The sequence below is a fragment of the Pan troglodytes genome, chromosome 12, assembly GCF_028858775.2.
Source record: "Pan troglodytes isolate AG18354 chromosome 12, NHGRI_mPanTro3-v2.0_pri, whole genome shotgun sequence".
NCBI classification, from domain to species: domain Eukaryota; kingdom Metazoa; phylum Chordata; class Mammalia; order Primates; family Hominidae; genus Pan; species Pan troglodytes.
Window position 1 is genome coordinate 16,936,573 of NC_072410.2, and position 20,214 is coordinate 16,956,786.

General features: G+C 44.1%; 1 protein-coding gene across 6 annotated transcripts in view; it reads right to left on the reverse strand.

The window, feature by feature from the left end:
* Nucleotides 1–6,126: 6,126 nt before the first annotated feature.
* NCK2 (NCK adaptor protein 2) overlaps nucleotides 6,127–20,214 on the reverse strand; it is a 150,850-nt gene continuing 136,762 nt past the window's right edge. For 5 of the 6 annotated variants that reach the window (XM_054678688.1, XM_054678689.1, XM_016949220.4 and 2 more), the window contains 2 exons: nucleotides 18,378–19,099; nucleotides 6,127–7,419 (listed from right to left, as the gene is read on the reverse strand). In XM_054678688.1, the coding sequence (XP_054534663.1) occupies nucleotides 7,225–7,419; nucleotides 18,378–19,099 (917 nt within the window). In that variant the 3' untranslated portion in view covers nucleotides 6,127–7,224. The remainder of the gene's footprint in view (nucleotides 7,420–18,377; nucleotides 19,100–20,214) is intronic. The other variant, XM_016949223.4, reaches the window with a different exon arrangement.

A 20,214-nucleotide genomic window follows, 5' to 3' on the forward strand; every position in this document is an offset into this window, starting at 1 on the left:
GAAATTGCTGAAAACCATATAATTACAAAGAAATTGAATAACCTGCTCCTGAATGACTTTTGGGTAGATAATGAAATTAAGGCAGAAATCACAAAGTTGTCTGAAACTAATAAGAACAAAGATACAACATGCCAGAATCTCTGGGACACAGCGAAGACAGTGTTGTGAGGGAAATTTATAGCACTAAATGCCCACATCAAGTTAGAAAGATCTTAATTTAACAACCTAATATCACAACTAAAAGAACTAGAGAACCAAGAGCAAACCAACCCCAAAGCTAGCAGATGACAAGAAATAACCAAGATCAGAGCTGAACTGAAGGAGATAAAGACACACAAAAAAATTCAAAAGATGAACAAATCCAGGAGTTGGTTTCCTGAAAAAAAATTAATAAAGCAGATAGACTGCTAACTAGACTAATAAAGAAGAGAGAAGATCCAAATAAACACAATTAGAAATGACAAAGGGGATACTGCCACTGACCCCACAGAAATACAAATCATCAGAGAATATTATTAATACCTCTATGCACATAAACTAGAAAATCTGGAAGAAATGGAAAAATTCCTAGACACATACACCCCACAAAACTGCAAAGGGAAGAAACTGGATCCCTGAACAGACCAATAATGAGCTCTGAAATTGAATCAGGAAGCCTACCTAACAAAAAAAGCCCAGGACCAGATGGATTCACAGCTGAATTCTACCAGACATACACAGAAGAGCTGGTACCCATTCCTACTGAAACCATTCTAAAAAATTGAGTAGGAGGGACTCCTAACTCATCTATAAGGCCAGCATCACCCTGATACCAAAACCTGGCAGAGACACAACAAAAAAAGCAAACTTTAGGCCAGTATCCTTGATAAATATTGACACAAAAATCCTCAACAAAATACAGGCAAACCAAATCCAACAGCACATCAAAAAACTTATCCACCATGATCAAGTAGGCTTTATCCCTGGGATGCAAGGTTGGTTCAACATATGCAAATGAATAAATGTGATTCATCACATAAACTGAACTAAAGACAAAAGACAATTATCTCAATAGATGCAGAAAAGGCTTTCAATAAAATTTAACACAACTTCATGTTAAAAACTCCCAATAAATGAGGTATTGAGGGAACATATCTCAAAATAAGTGATCTATGACAAACCAACAGCCTATATCATATTGAATGGGCAAAAGCTGGAAGCATTGCCCTTGGAAACTAGCACAAGACAAAGATGCCCTCTCTCCTATTTAACATAGTATTGAAAGTTCTGGCCAGAGCAGTCAGGCAAGAGAAAGAAATAAAGGGCATCCAAATAGGAAGAGAGAAGTCAAACTATCCCTGTTTGCAGATGACATGACCCCATATCTAGAAAAACCCATAGTCTCAGCCCAAAAGCTCCTTCAGCTGATAAACAACTTCTGCAAAGATCCTTCAGCTTATAAACAACTTCCATAAAGTCAACATACAAAAATCACTAGCATTCTTACACACCAACAACAGTCAAGCCAAGAGCCAAATCAGCAACAGAATCCCATTCACAATTGCCACAAAAAGAATAAAATACCTAGGAATACAGCTAACCAGGGAGGTGAAAGAGCTCTACAAGAAGACCTGCAAAACACTGCTTAAAGAAATGACACCAACAAATGGAAAAAAAATTCATGCTCCTGGATAGGAAGAATCAATATTGTTAAAATGGCCATACTGCCCAAAGCAATTTATAGATTCAGTGTTATTCCTATTAAACTGCCATTGACATTCTTTACAGAACTATAAAAAAAATTTTAAAATTCATATGGAACCAAAAAAGAGCTGAAATAGCCAAGGCAATCCTAAGCAAAAAGAAGAAAGCTGGAGGCATCATGCTACCTGACTTCAAACTATACTACAGGGCTACAGTAACCAAAACAGCATGGTACTGGTAAAAATAACAGACATATAGACCAATGGAGGAGCAGAATAGAGAGCCAAAGAATAAGGCCACTACACATGCAACCATCTGATTTTTGACAAAGTTGACAAATGACAAGCAATGGGGAAAGGACTCCTTATTCAATAAATGCTGCTGGGATAACCGGCTGGCTGGTGAAGAAGATTGAAACTGGACCCCTTCCTTACACCATATACAAAAATCAATTGAAGATGGATTAAAGACTTAACATGTGAAACCCAAAATCATAAAAACTCTGGAAGACAACCTAGGCAATACCACTCTGGACATAGGAACAGGCAAGGATTTCATGACAAAGATACCAAAAGCAATTGCAACTAAAGCAAAAGTTGACAAATGAGATCTAAGTAAACTAAAGAGCTTCTTCACAGCGAAAGAAACTATCCACAGAGTAAACAGACAACCTACAGAATGGCAGAACATTTTCGCAAATTCTGCATCTGACAAAGGTCTAATATTCAGTATCTATAAGGATCTTAAACAAATTTACAAGAAAAAAACCCACCTCAATAAAAAGTGGGCAAAAGACATGAACAGACACTTTTCAAAATAAGACATACATGTGGCCAAGAAACATGAAAAAAAGCTCAACATCACTGGTCATTAGAGAAATGCAAACCAAAACCACAATGAGATACCATCCCACACCAGTCAGAATGGCTACTATTAAAAAGTCAAAAAAGAACAGATGCTGGTGAGGTCACAGAGAAAAAGGAACACTTTTACACTGTTAGTGGGAATGTAAATTAGTTCAATCATTGCAAAAAGCAGTGTGGTGATTCCTCAAAGACCTAAAAACAGAACTACCATTTAACCCAGCAATCTTATTAGCAGGTAAATATCCAAAGGAATATAAATTGCTGTATCATAAAGATACATGCACACATATGTTCATTGCAGCATTATTCACAATAGCAAAGACATGGTATCAACCTAAGTGCCCACCAATTGTAGACTGGAAAAAGAAAATGTGGTACATACACACCACGGAATACTATGCAGCCGTAAGAAAGAACAAGATCATGTCCTTTGCAGGGACATGGATGGAGCTGGAGGCCATTATCCTTAGCAAACTAATGCAGGAACAGAAAACCATAGACAGCATGTTCTCACTTGTAAGTGGGAGCTAAATGATGAGAATACATGGACACAGAGGGGAACCACACACACTGGGGCCTACTGGAAGGTGGAGGCTGGGAAGAGGAAGGGGATTAGAAAAAATAATTGGTAGTAGGCTTAGTACCTGGGGAACAAAATAGTCTGTACAACAAATCCCTATGACACAAGTTTACCTACCTAACAAACCTGTACACGTGCCCCTGAACTTACAAGTTATAAAAAAAAAAAATAGATGACTGCCCTGTTGCCCTGCAAATCAGAGTCTGAGGAACAGCACAAGAAGGAGCACATTTCCTAATGGCTGGAGGTCCAAGTGGGCTACACTCAGGAACGGCCGGCTTCCTCAGCAGTGGGAATGCCGTCTGCTGGGGGTAGGGGTGGACACAGGTTTTCTGGACACTAGTTGGCTTACTGAACTTTTGCCCAATGCTCAATAGGCACTGTGTCACTTGGGCTGAGAATGTTCCAGCGGGAGGTTCTCATGAGGGGGTTTAGACCTGACTTTGGGTTCTACTCTCATCTACTTGAAGCCTGCGGGGAACATCCCAACATTTGTGGAATACTGGTTGATTTAATGGACTTCTTTTTCCCACCATCCCACCCTACTCCCAACCCCTAAGGAGAAAACAAAGATACTTCCTACCCTGAAGAGGATCATTTTTAGGGATGTGAATTCACCAACCACTGCAGGTAAGAAGGCCAGTGCTGAGTATGGCTGAGTGTGGCTTTTGGTTTGGGCTTCTAATTTAAGAAAGACAGCTCAACAGTTTGTTGAAGCAACCCCTCTTCAACACTCGAGGAGTCTTAAGCTTTAAGAAGCAGGGGTGCATTGGCCCTAAGACTGCTAGGGAAGGATCACACTGACGGTCTGAGGCAGTCGGCTCTTCAGGGGGTCCCTGAGGAAGCCCCTGGCTAACAGGGCACCAATGAGTTAGTTCCAAGTGAGAAAAATGTTGAGTAGATCCCTTGACACACGCAGGCCACCCCCAAAGGCATCTGTCACTGTTAGGTAGCACTTGCACAAGCACCCTCAACAGGGCAGCCCCATTTGACTCGGGAGCAAACACATTCAGAGATGCTGAGTAATTTGCTTGAAGTCCCAGGGCCGGTAAGGACAGCTAGGCACTGCCATCGTGCCTGGCTTAAACAGGTAACCAAAGCCTGGATTGCCGCTCCTCAGGAGAGCAGCCAGCATGTGGCAAGACGTTAGAAACGAAATAACCACATCAATGACACAGATGCCAACAATAAACAGTGCTGCATTCTAGTAAGAAAAGGCCAAAACCAGACTCATGTTTATTGAAATGTAAGATTTAAATAATACTTTCAAACTTTTCTATCCTTTCAGTTCTGAACTTTGGTCTTAAGAAATTACTTTGGTATTCTGATGTTGAGCAGTAGGAATTGTAGAAAAGTAGATTGTAAACTGGTTAGCACATAGAAAGCAAGACACAGTTGAACTAGCACTGAACATGATTTGGAAACATTGGTTTCAGCCATTATAAAGACTAGAAGATTTTAATTTGTGATGCAGTTTGGGAAAAAAGTTGGCCAGTTGTAGCTCACAAGAAACATCATTTAATGGCACTGGGCCATAAACCATACGTGACGGTCTTGGTGGTTACGTGCCAGCAGGATGGCACGATGTTTACCTAAAAGGCATATTTAGATACAAACAAGTGAGCAAAGTTACCTGAGTACAGAATGACTAACCTTTATTGTCCCTTGCTGTCTGTGCAAAGAGGCAACAGAACAGCAAAACAAGATCTGTCCAGGAAGATTGATGGCATTGGCCCGCCTGGCCAGAGCATCAGTGGCCACACTCCAAGCGACGTGGGGACCCTGCCTGGACCTCCCACTCTGACTAGTGGCTCATCACGGGACTATCAATTCACCCTCCAGTGGTCCATCTGACATCCTGGGGTGCCGGTTCCTTAATATAAAAATACTAATCTTGACCTCCTGCAGGCAGACCGAGGACGCCCACAAGCCAGCATGACAAGACTGAAAATAACTGTCACCTACAACTATGAGCCTTAAGTAAGTTCCTGAAGCCAAAATGTACATCTGTCTTTGGTCCTTTAATTGCTCGGCTATACCTGAATTGCTATGTGTACATCAAAGTCATTCAGCTGTCCAGGCACTCAATATTTAGTGGGATTCCAGCATCAGGTCAAAATGTCATTCTCATTAGTGAGACCCGAAAGAGTCTGGAGGAACTGGTTTTTCCCTGGATGTATTCTGTCTCATGTAATGATCTCTCTCACTCACCTGAATGTCTATTCACAATGACTGGGTGCCACCAACCTCAGGTACAAGACACCAGAGTTCTAATTTATTGTAATCTAAGGCAGCAGCAAAAAGATACAATTTCCTCACAGGGAACTCGCATGGCAGAGTAAGTGTGCAACACCTCGCTTCTCCCGAACACCTTCCTACGCTGCGGTTGGAAGGGTCCAGCGCTAGTGCAGATCCTTGGCTGTGCATCCTGGCTCCACCACGCAGCAGCCACGTGTTGGGTGCACTGCCTGTAGACCTCACTTTCCCCATCTATAAAATGGGGACGATAGCAGGTCCCACCTCATGGGGCTGTGATGAGGAACAAATGGGGGCGCAGAGCATGGTGCAGAGGGAGCGCTTGATACGTGATTGGCCTAGGAGGGCACAAATGCCAAGTCATGTGACTCTGCACCCCCAGGGCCTGGCACATCAATATAAATGCTCCCGATCAAGAGGACAAATCGAGAGTCAGTCGTGGGGGACACACAGTGTGAGAGCGCTGGCTGCCAAGAGTTCAGCAACATATTTCTAAACAAATACTTTCCAAAGAGCAAAGTTCAGACCAAGCTTGAGATTCTGGGTTCCCTTGGAGTTTCACTAATTAAAACTCATTATTTCAATATACAAAAATGTGGGGGCAGAAAATGAAAACACACAAGTAATAAATGTTAAGCTCTTCTCTAAAAATGATTTCCACACTGCAATGAGTGAATGCTTCAGTAATTACTCTCCCATGATTGAGTCTGAGTTTTCCCAAAGATAAATACACACAGAGCCTTGTCATAATACTTTTTTTTATTACAATATCCAAAAAACTGGGTATGCAAGTTTAGGGGATCTCAAGACCCCTTCTTCAATCGTAGGAATGTGCCATCTCAAGACTGTATATTTAAACTATAAAGAAGTTCAAATGTAAAGGAAAAAGAAAATGCAATTTCTTCATAAACATTCTGTGTGTCTCTTACTACCAATCACATACTCTTTTGTAAACCCTGAAAAATTTCCCTGTAAATAATATATATATATAGTGTGTGTGTGTGTGTGTGTGCACGTGTGTGTGTGTATAAAGTGTTGGTAGCTCCCTTCCCCAAAGATCAGCTGTTTTCCTTAATCATCTGTATTAGTGTCAACAAACGGCTACAGATACATATTTCTTTGAGAATTAAATACATAATTGTGAGATTCAAACAAGCCGAAGGGCAAGAGGAAAAAGCACTATGTGGATGGCACATTTGGGGTAAATTACCAAAACATCTGTCTTTCTGAGTCACCGGTTCCCTCTTTTGCAGACTGCCTTTCCAGGAAATTCTTTCTTTATTGCAAGCACAGCCCCAAAGGCACTGGGCAGTCTCCTCACTGCCATCGCACCCGGTGGTTCCAGTATTGCTATCAGCAAACGTGTCGGCTCCCTGCACAGTCCGGGAGCCATGTAAGGGCACAGGACATGGGCGAGGGCTGCTAGGACTGGGGCCATCGCACCTGCTCTGCCCAGCACGCTGAGTGCCCAGGACACGGGCGCTGCCGCTGGGTGGCCTTAGGCTCGCTCCTGCGCTCACAGGTGCCCTGCGTCTTTTTAAAGAGGGGTTCCATGAGCGGGAACGAGTTGAATGCACGAGCGCCATTTCCGATGGAAAAGGAATAATGTGAACTCACCCTGCTCCTCCCCTCCTCTAAAGCTGGCCGGCCGGGTGGGCTCGAGTGTGGGTGTGAGGCCTGGATGGCAAATGGGAGACAAACCGACCAAGCGACCTGAACATAAAGAGAGACTCGCAGAGAAGCCGTCGGGGCCGTCCCCGCGGGAGGAGCCTCTGCCACAAGGCCGGGCGGGCAGCTCCACCGTGGGGCCCGGGAGGCGAGTGTGGGGCCGGGGCGCCGTCACTGCAGGGCCCTGACGAGGTAGAGCTTCTCCCCGTGCTCGCTGGTGAAGATGGGCGCCTTTTTGTAGTGTTCCACCAGCTCGTCCATGGTGTGGAAGCGCCGCTGCCCAATGCAGTAGACATTGTCCACGAGCTGCACCTTGAAGTGTTTGTTCTTCCCTGACGCTTTAAGGGACACGGAGAAGTCGCTGGGCTGGGGAGGAAACAGAACACAGTTACAGCCGGGCCACAGCGGGGAGCTGTGTCTAAATCCATCCACATCTCTTGTGTGTCTAAATCCAAACCACCCATTGCTCAAACACTGGGTCTCTGCTTTTTTTTTTTTTTTTTTTTGAGATGGAGTTTCACTCTTTTGCCCAGGCTGTAGTGTAGTGGCCCAATCTCGGCTCACTGCAACCTCTGCCTCACGGGTTCAAGCGATTCTCCTGTCTCGGCCTCCCGAGTAGCTGGGATTACAGGAACCTGCCACCACGCCCAGCTAATATTTGTATTTTTAGTAGAGACAGGGTTTCACCATGTTGGCCAGGCTGGTCTTGAACTTCTGACCTCAGGTGATCCCCACCCCCCTCCCAGCCTCAGCCTTCCAAATTGCTGGGATTACAGGCATGAGCCACCACGCCCAGCCGGGTCTCTGTTTTATATCTAGAATGGCATCTGATGTTCAGAAAGACCTGGAGGCAGTCCACGATTCTGAAATTCTGAACCAAAGAAAAAATAAATTCTGCTTAGCCCAGTTTCAGTGCTAAATGCGTTTTAGTTATTTGAAAAGTGCAAACTCATTATGGAATATACAGCACTTCACTATGGAATATACAGTGTTGCCCTGACTGCTCAAGAAATTTGCTGTTTTTCATTTCCCAAACTATTTTTTGATAAACTGGGAATTTATTAAGAGTGGTTTGCATGCAGGCAGTAGCTAGAAATTTTACTACTTCTGATGTCTAACCCTATTAGAAATTAAGACATCAAAATTTTTCTAATTCTTGTTTTTTTTGAGACGCAGTTTTGCTTTTGTTGCCCAGGCTAGAGTGCAATGGTGTGATCTTGGCTCACTGCAACCTCCGCCTCCCAGGTTCAAGCAGATTCTCCTGCCTCAGCCTCCCGATGTGCCACCATGCCTGGCTAATTTTTCTAATTCTAAGCATTTAAAAATATGAACAGCAGTGGAAAATTCCGGTCGCATTTTAAACATAGTTCACAATATCCCAGAGGAAGCTGAACTATGGTTTGATTACAGATTTTATTGAAAAATATTTAAATTCTGTGATGTGCCTTATATTTCAGAATATTTTAGAAACATGTCATTATTTTAATTAAAATGTGTCTTTTATTGGCCAGGTGGAGTAGCTCACGCCTGTAATCTCAGCACTTTGGGAGGCCGAGGCAGGTGGATCACCAGTGGTCAGGACTTTGAGACCAGCCTGGCCAACATGGTGAAACCTCATCTCTGCTAAAAAATACAAAATTAGCCAGGCATGGTGGTGGTGTGCCTGTAATCCCAGCTACTTGGGAGGCTGAGGCAGGAGAATCGCTTGAACCTGGGAGGTGGAAGTTGTAAGCTGAGATCACGCCACTGCACTCTGGTCTGGGCAACAAGAGCGAAAACTCTATCTCAAAAAAAAAAAAAAAAATTGGTCTTTTATCTCATTTGCTGAAAAACATGCAGGAAAGAAGATACTGAATGATAAATGTTCTTTGTACAAAAATATCAAGTTTTGATCAATTCATTAAATGAATAACAATTAGTTACTAACACATGCCAGGCAGGCGGTGCCCTGGATACATGTGTGTGCATGCAGGACATATGCTCTGTGACAATCTGGTGTGGGGAACAGATGAATAGAGGTGTACAGATGGCTGCACAGGGCAGTAAGTTCTATGGGAAAAAAAAAAAAAGAAAACAAACAAAAAAAACAGAGTTGCATGAAAGAGGAGCATGAGATACCACAGCTCTAAGTGTGTGAGAGTGTGTGAGCGTGCGCAGATGTGAGAGGGAGTATGTGAGTATTGAGAGTATGTGAGAGTATGCGTAGCGTGTGAGTTCATCTGTGTGAATGTATAAATGCGTGTGGGGGCAGGAGAGCCCTCTGGACAATGTGGAGCTGAGCCTGTGCTCTCCGAGGCAGGGCTGGTACCTCGGACATGCCTGGCCAGTGGCAGGACCACAGCCTAACATCCGAAATTCTTCATGGAATTCCCAGACCAGTTTTCTGCTTTTCTCAAAGCCCAGAAACTTCCTGCTCTGAGGGTCCAGCAGCTCAGCCCTGCTCTGCGACCTCCCAGCAGGACCTCCAGACAGTTAACAAAGGACTAGGCCATTGTCTATTACAGAGTTCACAAAAGCCCAAATAAATGTTTGATAAGAAGTGTGCAACCCTTGCAAAACAAGGAATCACTCCATTTATACCAATGACAACTCAGGGGAATGAGTGTCTGAGAAGACTCAAATTGTGCAAGGCAGCTGGGCTCACCCACCAGCCATAGCTGTTAACAGAAAAGAATGAAAGGAACAATTGTAAGTATAGTTTGTATTTATGCATGCCTCTGTCTCAAATAGACCAAATAAGAACAAACCTTTGAGGGGAAAAGCCCCATCTCATCCCCATGTGAGGCCCAGGGCATACTCCTGGATGAAACTCCAGAAGAAACCAGAAGGTTAATCTCAGATTAGGCCTCAGCCTATAGATGATTAATATTCTGTACTAGAAGTTGTATGTTTAGGAAAAGATGAAGGGCAGTCTCACTTATAGAGTTTACTATAAGCCAGGCTCAATTTAGAGATAATGTGGCATCATTTTTAGTGGAGGCAGTATGGGAGTGAATCATGGTAAATGTAAGATACACCCAATTTTAATTAAGCCAAATGATCAACAGATGACTTTCTACATACAGGAAATTTGCTTTTAATTCAAGCTCCTTAATTTAACATCATGGTGTGTGTGTGCCTGTATGCATGCATGAGTTGCAGCAATAAAATTTTCGCAGCAGAAGAGGTAATTTTTAATTTCGTGGGCTCCTGAGCAGAAACCTTTAAAAGTTAAGGATGTAGAACCAATTTATGCCAAGCAGGAGTGCTAAAAGTTGGGGAGTGTTCTTTAATTTAAACTAAGTAGATTTTCTGTAGGAAATCTGAAAAAGAACAATCTGTATACTAACATACACCGTTACATGTGACCACTGAACACCTCTAAGTGACGTGTGAAGATGAACTACTTAAGATGTTCTCCAAGTGTGCTCTCAAGACCAGCAGCATGAGCATCCTCTGAGAACTGGTTAGGAAGCATATTCTCAAGGGCCAGCCATGGCAGCTCACACCTGTAATCCCTGCCCTTTGGGACGCCATGGTGGCAGGATTACTTGAGGCCAGGACTTTGAGATCAGCCTGGGCAACACAGTGGGACCCTATCTCTACATAAAATTTAAAATAATTAGCCAGGTGTGGTGATGCACACCTGTGGTCCCAGCTACTTGGGAGGCCAGGGTGGGAGGATCATTTGAGCCCGGGAGGTCAAGGCAACAGTGAGGTATGATAGGGCCACTGCACTCCAGCCTAGATGACAGAGTGAGACCCTATCTCAAAATAATTAAATAAAAAAAAAAAAAAGAAATGCAAATTCTCAGGCTCTGCCTCAACCCTGCTGCAGCAGAAATTCTGGGGTGGAGCCCAGCCATCTGTGTTTTAACCTCCAGCACCGTGTGTTTTAATAAGCCCTTCAGGGGACTCTGATGCAGTTTGAGAACTGGAAGAAAGAAAATCTGGAACAAACATCAGCAGTATTGGAGCCACCAACAAATGTTTGGTCACCAGAAAAAGATGGGAATGCCATTTATGGGCAAAGCAGCCCATGATGGAGGGAGCTCCAGTCTGTGGATACTTTTCCAATTCTGTCCTGAGGACTCTGGCTCTGCTCCAGACATCTCTCATAGGGAATTTCCCCTGAAGGGACAGCTGGGACACTGCTGTATGGTCTCTTCCTTTCAAAGTGAGCCACCAGTCCCTGCATCTGATGGAGATGGAGTTACTCCTGACCCAAAACAACTCTGCCTCCAGAGGGAGCCAGGGAATGATTCCCATGAAAGCAACTCCCTCAGTCCTGTTCTCATCTGTTGCAGTCCTTCCACGGTTGGCTTTCTAGAACAGATTTCAAGAAATCAGATGAAAAAGGACCATGCCACACTTGCTCCTCAACAAGTACTAGAGTACTGATAGTATGGTAGAGTACTCTACATTTAAGCTTGTCAGAGAATCTTAACACATTTTTGAAACATGCAGTCAAGATGCTGGCTGAGGCTGCAGTCATCTGAAGGCTCGACTGGGGATGCAGGCTCTACTTCCAAGGCAGTGCGCTCACATGAACCCCCAGGGGGCTCTGTAGGGCTGCCTGAATGTACTCTCAACATGACAGCTGGCTCACCCTAGATCAAGTGACCCAAGAGAGAGCAAAGAGGCAGCCACAATGCCCATCTCGGAAGCTGCCCTCCATTGCTTCTGCCACATCTTGGTCATTAGAAGTGAGTTGCTCAGTGCAGCCCATGCTCAAGGGAAGAGGGTCAGGCTCCACCTTCTGAAGCAAAGAGTACCAAAGAATTTATGGACATCTTTTTAAGCCATCATAGATGGACAGGACACTCATTAAAATTTTCTATGATTGGACTAAAATCTAAGTAGACTCAGTCCCTGGGTTTTGAAACATCTCCCCTTTGATTTCTCCTCTTTAATTGCCACCTTTGTGCTACCTCCCACTGTCCGCATTTCCTACACTTTCCATCTCCAAACACTGTACTTACTTGGTATATAGTAATTTCTCTGTGCTGACTACTGGGCAAATTCTTCAAATTTTCAAACATCAGACCACTTCTTCCTGTTATGTCCTTCTATGAGTACTCCTTATAAGGAATGATTTTTCCATTCTCATAGTTTTTGAATCAATGGTTCTGGAGAATGAACAATTAGTACAACCCATTCATTCGACCCTTCTTTTCAGAAAGTCATTTTCCAAGTGGAATCTAAGGACAATTAATAGATTGGCGGAAAACCAACCTCTCTCGGGGCCTCTATCATCATTACTTTTGTTTAGGCTTTAGATTCTGTGTTTGAATACAAATAAGTGCAAGAACCCTATTTAACTCCACATCCCCACACCGGGCTCAGAGTATCTGGTGTTCAACAAACGTGCAGACTTAAAAATTTCTAATTTTGACTACCTCTTCCATTATTCATTCCTTTAGGTAATTCTTACACCTCATCTCTTTGCAATTTGTGCTTGCGATAAGTGGGTACTTTCAGAAAAGAACAGTAGAGAGCACACTCTTTGATCCCATCTCTATGGCTTTGCCAGCTTGATCCATTGCCTCAAATACTTGCTGAAAAGCACCTTTGCAGTTTTATAAAACAGATGTCCTGATCAGATACGCCTCTCCCTCTCTCAAGATTTAATCATTGTTTTCTCATAGAAGGAAAAAAATGAATGCTGAGGACAGACTTTAATATCCTTTATTTCCTCCTCCATTCCTGAAAGCTTATGTATTAATGCGATTTTCTTCTAAGCACAATAGTCATGAGGAAACGGGAGGGAGGGGCCTTGCTCCAGGTACTTTTGGTTCTTTAAACCTTAAAACTTCTCCTTATCTTTCACTTTGGACTTTATGAAATGATGAGGGTAGAAATGCCCTTTGTGTGATTCACCAGGCCTTCCACACAGACCCTGGACTGATCTCCAGCCACCCCGAAGTCTCCAAGCATCAATAATCTGCACATCTCCTTCTACCCCCAGAGAGAGGTCACCCTGTTGGTTTCTTATCACAAGTTGTATCATTCTTTTCTTTTGGTAAAGACATGTTTTTCCCCTTTTACTTCTTTACAGAAGGCACTCTTCTGTCCACAGAAGTGGTTCATTTACCTCCCAAAAGTGAGAACAAATGGGTTAGAGGCAAATCGTGATCCACTGATTAATAGTTTCTCTGTTTTTATCTCAGAAAAACTGCCTTTCAGTTTTACCATTCTATTTGGTCACCTGCCCTAGTTGTCTAAGGTAGCCTTCTTTTAATAAAAATTACTCCTGCCTATACTTATGCTGCTAGCTGTCAGTTGACCCTATGTTCTTTGTTTTTACATCAGATTATCTCTTCCTTGCCCCAAGTGTGAAGAGTCTCACCAGCTTTTCCTATTCTCCTATCAATGTTCACTCTATAAAATATTTACTCCACAGGCCTGAAGCCAATCCACACTGACATGTTCAAATATTCATCTCATTAACTTTGGAAGTAATCTTATTTACATAAATGAAAAGTCAATCATCAACTACAGAGCAGCTGTCCAAGTCCCATCTACCTAATCTAGGCAAATGGAGCGTTCCCTGTCCACTTTCCAGTTAGTATGCATGTGTGTGTTTAGCCCTCCCTATCCCCAAATGTATTTCCTAAAGTCACATGTAATACCTCACCATATAGACCTGTAGAATATTGTCCTTGTTATTCTTTGTCTTTCCATAGTGTCATACCTGATGTGACTGAGTGATAATTTAAGTCAGAATTTTACCATATTACACAACAGTATGCAAAAGGTCTGGAATCAAGTGCATACTCCACAACGCAGTGGTTCTCAAATTGGAGCATCAGAATTATTCAGGAGTTCATAGGTTCTCAGGATTTGGAACAAAAAAAGGACTCAGAGGGCTTCTTCAAACCAAGGTTGCAGAGCCCTACCCCAGAGATTCGAAGTCAGCAAGCTGGGGCAATCTGCATTCTAGCAAGTTTGCTGGTGATGCTGGATGTTGTCTGTTTTAAAGGTCAGCATTGAAGAGCCAGCCAGAGTGAGAAGGCAGAGTCTTCAAGGGCTCTGGCCCATTTGAGAATCAGAATCAGGTGATGAGCACTAAACTTCCAGATAACAGCCTGTACTGCATGATCTTGCAGGCCTTTCCATCTTCAAGAGTTAAATATGCTTAAAATTAGAACTATTACAACAATCCAGGCTTAAAACTTCCATTTGGTACTGGGCAAATAGCCTGGCAATTAAAAATAACTTGTTATCTTTGAAACTGGAAAGATGCCTACAGGCACTGCTCACAGCAACCTAAGGTTAAGTCATCTTAACATCAACTCATTTATGAAGAAACATCATGGATCACGGAGCCTAACCATGAAACCCTGGAAGCAGCTTTCACATTGCTCTGACAATCTACCTCCTCCTAATTCATCAGCAGAAACACAGCAAATACAGCACGTTTATTTTCAAACTCTAAACAGTAAAAAACAAACAAACAAAAACACAAAAAAGCCCCCCAAAAAACTCAACAGAAATACACTTCAAGAGATAAATCCCACTCAACAAAAGCTTCAGTTCTAAATGAAGTTCAGCTTTATGACAATATTTTTATAATTCTTTGAAATGTAGTATTACGCAGAAATGGTTTTAATAACAGCTGCGAGAATATATAAAACCACTAGGAATGCATCATAGGGATCAAGGGTTTTCAAAGTGTGGTCCCAAAAGCAGCAGCATCACCACCAAGAAACATGCTATTAATAGAAATGCAAATTCTTGGGCCCCAGACCTCCTGAATCAGTACCATTTCAGGTAGGACCCAGCAATTTGTTTTAACAAGCTTCAAGGCAATTCTGATACACACTACATACAGTTAGAGAATCATTATTTAGAGAAATGGAATGATGAAATTGCCTGAAAATAGAGTTTTGGGTAAAAGTTATAATTTCTATAAGAAATATTATAACTTAAAAAATACAGAAAGGAGCTATTCTATTTTACTTCCTAGCCAAATACTTTTCATATATTTTAAAAAAGAGAAATGAAACAAATATGTGCATTAAATTATCCTTAGCGAGACAGTTTTTCTCTACTGGAAAAAAAGTACTGTATGACAAAAAATATTAGTATCTAATACTATTGCAGGACATAATAAATACATGATATCTTCGGGATCTAAAATCTTACAGGGGAAAATGGCCTCCCGCACTTGTGGCTGATGCTGTCCAGCAAGTCACCCAGGCCAGCTCTGGACCTTTTCCAACCATATCCTAGTTGTGATCTGTCATTTTCTGAACAAGCTTTACAAGGATGGGAGATGCAGCAATTAAGAAAATAAAATATTGACAACTTGTACAGTTTACCAGAAACCCAGTAAAGGGTTACTGTTCATTTTAAGTACAGCTTTCTAGCCACATCCACAGAATCAATGTGGACAAAATGTAATACAAAAGGATTTATAATGGACACACACAGGGTGAGTAGGATTTCTGAGTTTTCTGGATTTAAGCAGGTATGGCTCACAGGTGAAGGTATGATAACGAAATATGGAGAATAAGCAACAACAATGCATCACCTTTAGCTGCTAAGGATAAATGACAATTGTAGATGAGAGAGGAGAGCGAGGGAGGAGGAAGAAACGGAAGGACAAGCAGTAGGTACTGAAGTTCAGGACAGGAAAGAGGGTCCAACAGGTTCGTTCGTTTGTTGGTTCACTGATTCATCTAACATATCCAACAGATACTTCTGAAATACCCAGCACTTACTGATAGTGGATAGCGTAGCATGTGGCAATGTTTGTCTTCCCTGAAATACGCACCTCTCAATATCGTCAAGCAAGGGTCTAGCTCATTTACACTGCAATCACTCAGGATATTTTATTGAAGATCCATTCCAAAAAAACCAGCTGTGCTTATCCAGAAGCCAGGCCTCATGTGATAACCTCAATTAAAGGCCCAGGCCCAAAGATTGCAAGAAAAAAAGGAAATTAAATAAAGATGCCTGACTGAGTCCTGCAGGGAGGCTGAACCCCTCAGAAACCTTTCCATCCTGGCATGCTGCGAAGGAATTATGTCAGATCATGAACCTAAGGGCTCTTGGTGGCCTATTGGTGGCTGTGAAAGCCAGCTCTAACCTGAGAAATGCCAAAATGAGCAGGAAAACACATGGGGATGGGGGGAGGCAGTGGATGGTGGGAAAAAAACAAGCAAAGGACTTGTCCACTTGTCCGCCAGGACAGGTCCCCGGTAGTCACAGATGACAGCTGAGAACGCCTTGGTTATGAACAGGAAATACAGCAAACCTGGCATGGTTCTGCTGTCAGGAGAAAAGAAGCCACACACACCTCAGGGCTCTTGCAGAATCCCCATGGAACAAGGCATGCACACTAACAGCTGAAAATGGCCCGTGTCACGGCAAGATCCATCAGGACAAGCTGCCCTGCACAGCATCAGGCCACGTGGAGCCTCAGATGAAGACGGTGCTGCTATGTGTGCAGAGCCGATGCAAGTCCCAGTAAGGCTCTTTCCACCCTATATTCCTAGAATCATATATGTTGTTCCTTGACTTTCTAAGTTAGGAGAGAATGCAAAAAACCCTGAAAGGCCCCCATTAAATAACTGTTAAAAGGAAATACAAACAATTCGTGCTTTAGTTCTTTAGAAAAAGTTAGCTCATTCTCTAACAGTACAAGACAACTGAGACAGTGGGGTGCAGAGTTCTGAGATGAAACCCAGACAATGCATGCATTCCTCCTTATCCAAAGGGACCTGGTCCCTGAATTCAGACAGCAATGACCACCTGTGCATGTTCCACAGAAAAGCCATAGGTCCTCCCTAAGGCCAGCAACCCCGGAGAACACCTTTTTCATCTACCCTCTAAAGTCTTTCCTCTTTTCCCCAAATCTTAGGCAGAAAGAATAATGACTGGGACCAATGTCTCCACACTGCAGGACTTCCTTCTGAGAAGTCTCCTCAAACTCAAAAAATTTTAAGCCAAGATCATATTTTGTGCATTATACTTAGCCCTTAAGGACTCTGGACCAAGCACTTAATATTGTAACTGGTTTTCCAGTGCTTTCTCTAAGTTTCTGCTCGATTGAGTTAAAAGCGCTGCTGTCCTTAATTTGCTTAAGGCTTCAAACACGATCTAAAGGAAGTGGTGCACAGAGCTCTCGTCACGTGAGAACAATTCAATGTGATGTCTTGCCAGGAATGATAAACTCTGGTGACTTGATAAATCTCAGAGTTCAGATTTCAGATGAAGTTAGCTTTCAGCCTGGCATTCCCGCCCAAGCACATGTAAGGCTCCGCAAAATTGATGACACCATAAAGGAGTCCAGTTTCCACCACCACGATGCTCCGTCCTCAAAGAGGAGCACATCCCAGTCGCCTCTCTCTGGAGGGCTTTGAATGCCTCTCTGATCAGTCAACAGGACCCTTGAATGAGCACTTATTCATTGTGCCAGTAATCTTTTCAGAGGACAGCAGTGGCAGCAGGTAGTACATACTTACTAGTCTTATAGCGTGCATTTAAAAATGAAATTGAAGCCTCCTACAACCAATACAATTCAAATACATTAAACTCTATCTCCTAAATGCTTGTTTTGGAAGTCTCTCGATTGTAGAAGGTGTATTCGGAAAGACGTTTGCAAAACTGGTCGAGTATTTCCTTCACACACGAAAAGCCTGCCTTCTGGGATGCAGGCTTGACCCCATGCCTGAAACTCACCGCCCCCAGCCTGCCCACCGCTGGAACTGGGTCTGCTGCCCCAGTCGAGTGGCCTCATATCTCCGACTCACTGCACACAAACAAAACTCATCTCTCCCAAGAACCCCTGTTTTCTTTTCAATTTATCTCGTAAGTGCTTTAAAAGCTTTTGAGAGATGAACTCAGTGGCGCTGCTTGCCGTGGCAATGACCTTGGGACTATATGGTTTACAAAGAGAAAGCAAGCAAACAACAAAAGGCGGTGTCAGAAACCAGCCATCAGTCTTGCAAAGAATGCTTTCTCTGGGACACAGACCGAATAGAAACAAAGTAAATCACTCGGGCCTTCTACGTACACAGAATGGGCAACCAGGAGAGAAAATGATGTTTGAGCCTGTGAAATACAAGAGGGGGAATCTTGGGAGAGAAGCAGAACCACCTTTGTGAGCTAAAAACATTTTTTTAGTTAATCTCCCACCTCCAGAAATGGACACCCACTATCCCCAAAACAGATGCAAGTAAATCACGGAGTAGCAAACATTATACTAAATTGCATTCATCTGCGTCTCCCGCTCTTTCTAGTGTACTCACACAATGTGAAAAGGGCGTGGCACACAGACCCACTGCGCAAGGCGCATTTACTGCCTGCAGCCGGAGCCGTGGGCGCAGCGCACTTACCGAGGACTCGCTGTCCCTAATGAGAAAGTCGCCCTCCACGCCCCGCTCGTTGAGGGCGCACTCGGCCTGGTGCCGCGTCACGTTCCCGTAGTACCACTCTCTGCCCGCGAAGCGCCCGCTGGACGAGGGCCCGGTGTAGCTTATCTGTGGGGCGTGCGCAGGGTGCAGGGCAGGCCCGTCACTGAGGACCACCACGTAGTTTTTGGGGACGAGGCCCACCTGCCCCCGGGCATTTTTGCATTTCCACCACTCGGGGTCGTTCTCGGGCTTCTCAATCACCTCCATGGTCTCCCCCTTCTCGAAGTTGAGCTCCTCCTCGGTGACTGAGCTGAAGGGGTACAGCGTCTGGACCACATGCAGCACGCGGGAGCCCTGGCCATTGCTCAGCGAGGCGCCCTTGCGCAGGCTCAGGAAGCTTGGGGACTCCGCAGCCGCCTCGTCCACCTCCTCCAAGACGTAGTTGGAGGGGAACCAGCCGATCTGCCCGTTGTAGCTGCCCCGCCACCAACCGTCGCTGCACTTCTCCATGACGGTGACGCGCGACCCCTTCACCAGGGACAACTCATCCTCCCGCTCGGCCACATAGGCGAACTTGACGAAGGCCGGGATGTTGAGGTCGTAGATGCGGTCGGCGCCGCTGCCATTGGCGGGGTACTCGGCGTCCGTGCTGGGCGTGGGGGACGCATCCCGCGCGCTGGTCTTCCTGCGCGTCTTGCCGAGGCCTGTGGAGACACAGCAAGGCTCAGTGGCGCGGGGCACTTGGGCACCACCACACTCCCTAGCCTACCGGGATTTCCACGCAGTTTCTCTGGCGGTTAAATATAAGGGGGCACACACATGGACAGTGCTTACAAACTGTAATTACCATGAGAAAAATACGGTTGCTGGCAGCTGCCTCCTGTAGTTGCGAAGTTACTTAAAGTTGAGAATTAAATTGATCTATTTTATCCATAAAAACATGTCACAGGGCCAGCACAGTGGCTCACGCCTGGAATCCCAGCCTTTGAGAGGCCCAGGCGGGAAGATTGCTTGAGGCCAGGAGTCTGAGACCAGCCTAAGCAACATAGCGAGACCGCGTCTGCCAAAAAAAAAAAAAAAAAAAAAAAAAAGAAAAAAAGAAAAAAAGAAAAATTAGCCACCTGTGGTGCACATCTGTGGCCCCAGCTACTGGAGAGGCTGAGGTGGGAGGATGGCTTGAGCCAGAGTTGAGACTGCAGTGAGCCATGACCGCTCCACTGCACTCCAGCCTGTGCAACAGAGTGAGGCCCTGTGAAACCAAAAAATGCGGGAGTACCAGTGACACAAAAGATAACGAGAAGAGTAGGTGGTTTCCTTCTGAAATAACCATTTTTAGAGCATCCCTGCGCCTCTCAGAAAAATAAAGTATAAATGCAGAGAAAATATCTTTTTCATTCCTAGAATGGGTGGGAAGTCAGACTAAATGAATTCAAAGACCCGTTAGAACTCTAAGACCATCCAGTCTTAGGGAACGCAGCCTGTATAACCTGCCCTGCCCCCAGCTGCCTTGCCGCTGCCTCCTCCACTCCTGGGACACTCACTGCCCCCACCCTCACCCCTGGGCAGCCTAACAGCCCTACTGGGCAAAACCCATCATCTTCACCTTTCTTCTCTTCTTACACTCCTTCTCTTCTTTCAAAACAGCAGACTAATTTCCCACAACAGATTGTGATGAGTGCCTTAGGAAAACTTAGCTGATACCTTCAATCGAAGGCAAAATTTTTCATACTGTGATTCAAAGCCCACTAGTGGATCATAAAAAATCACTTTAATGGGCTGCAACCAGCCTATAGGTATGTGTTGAATTTAAGGGAATAAA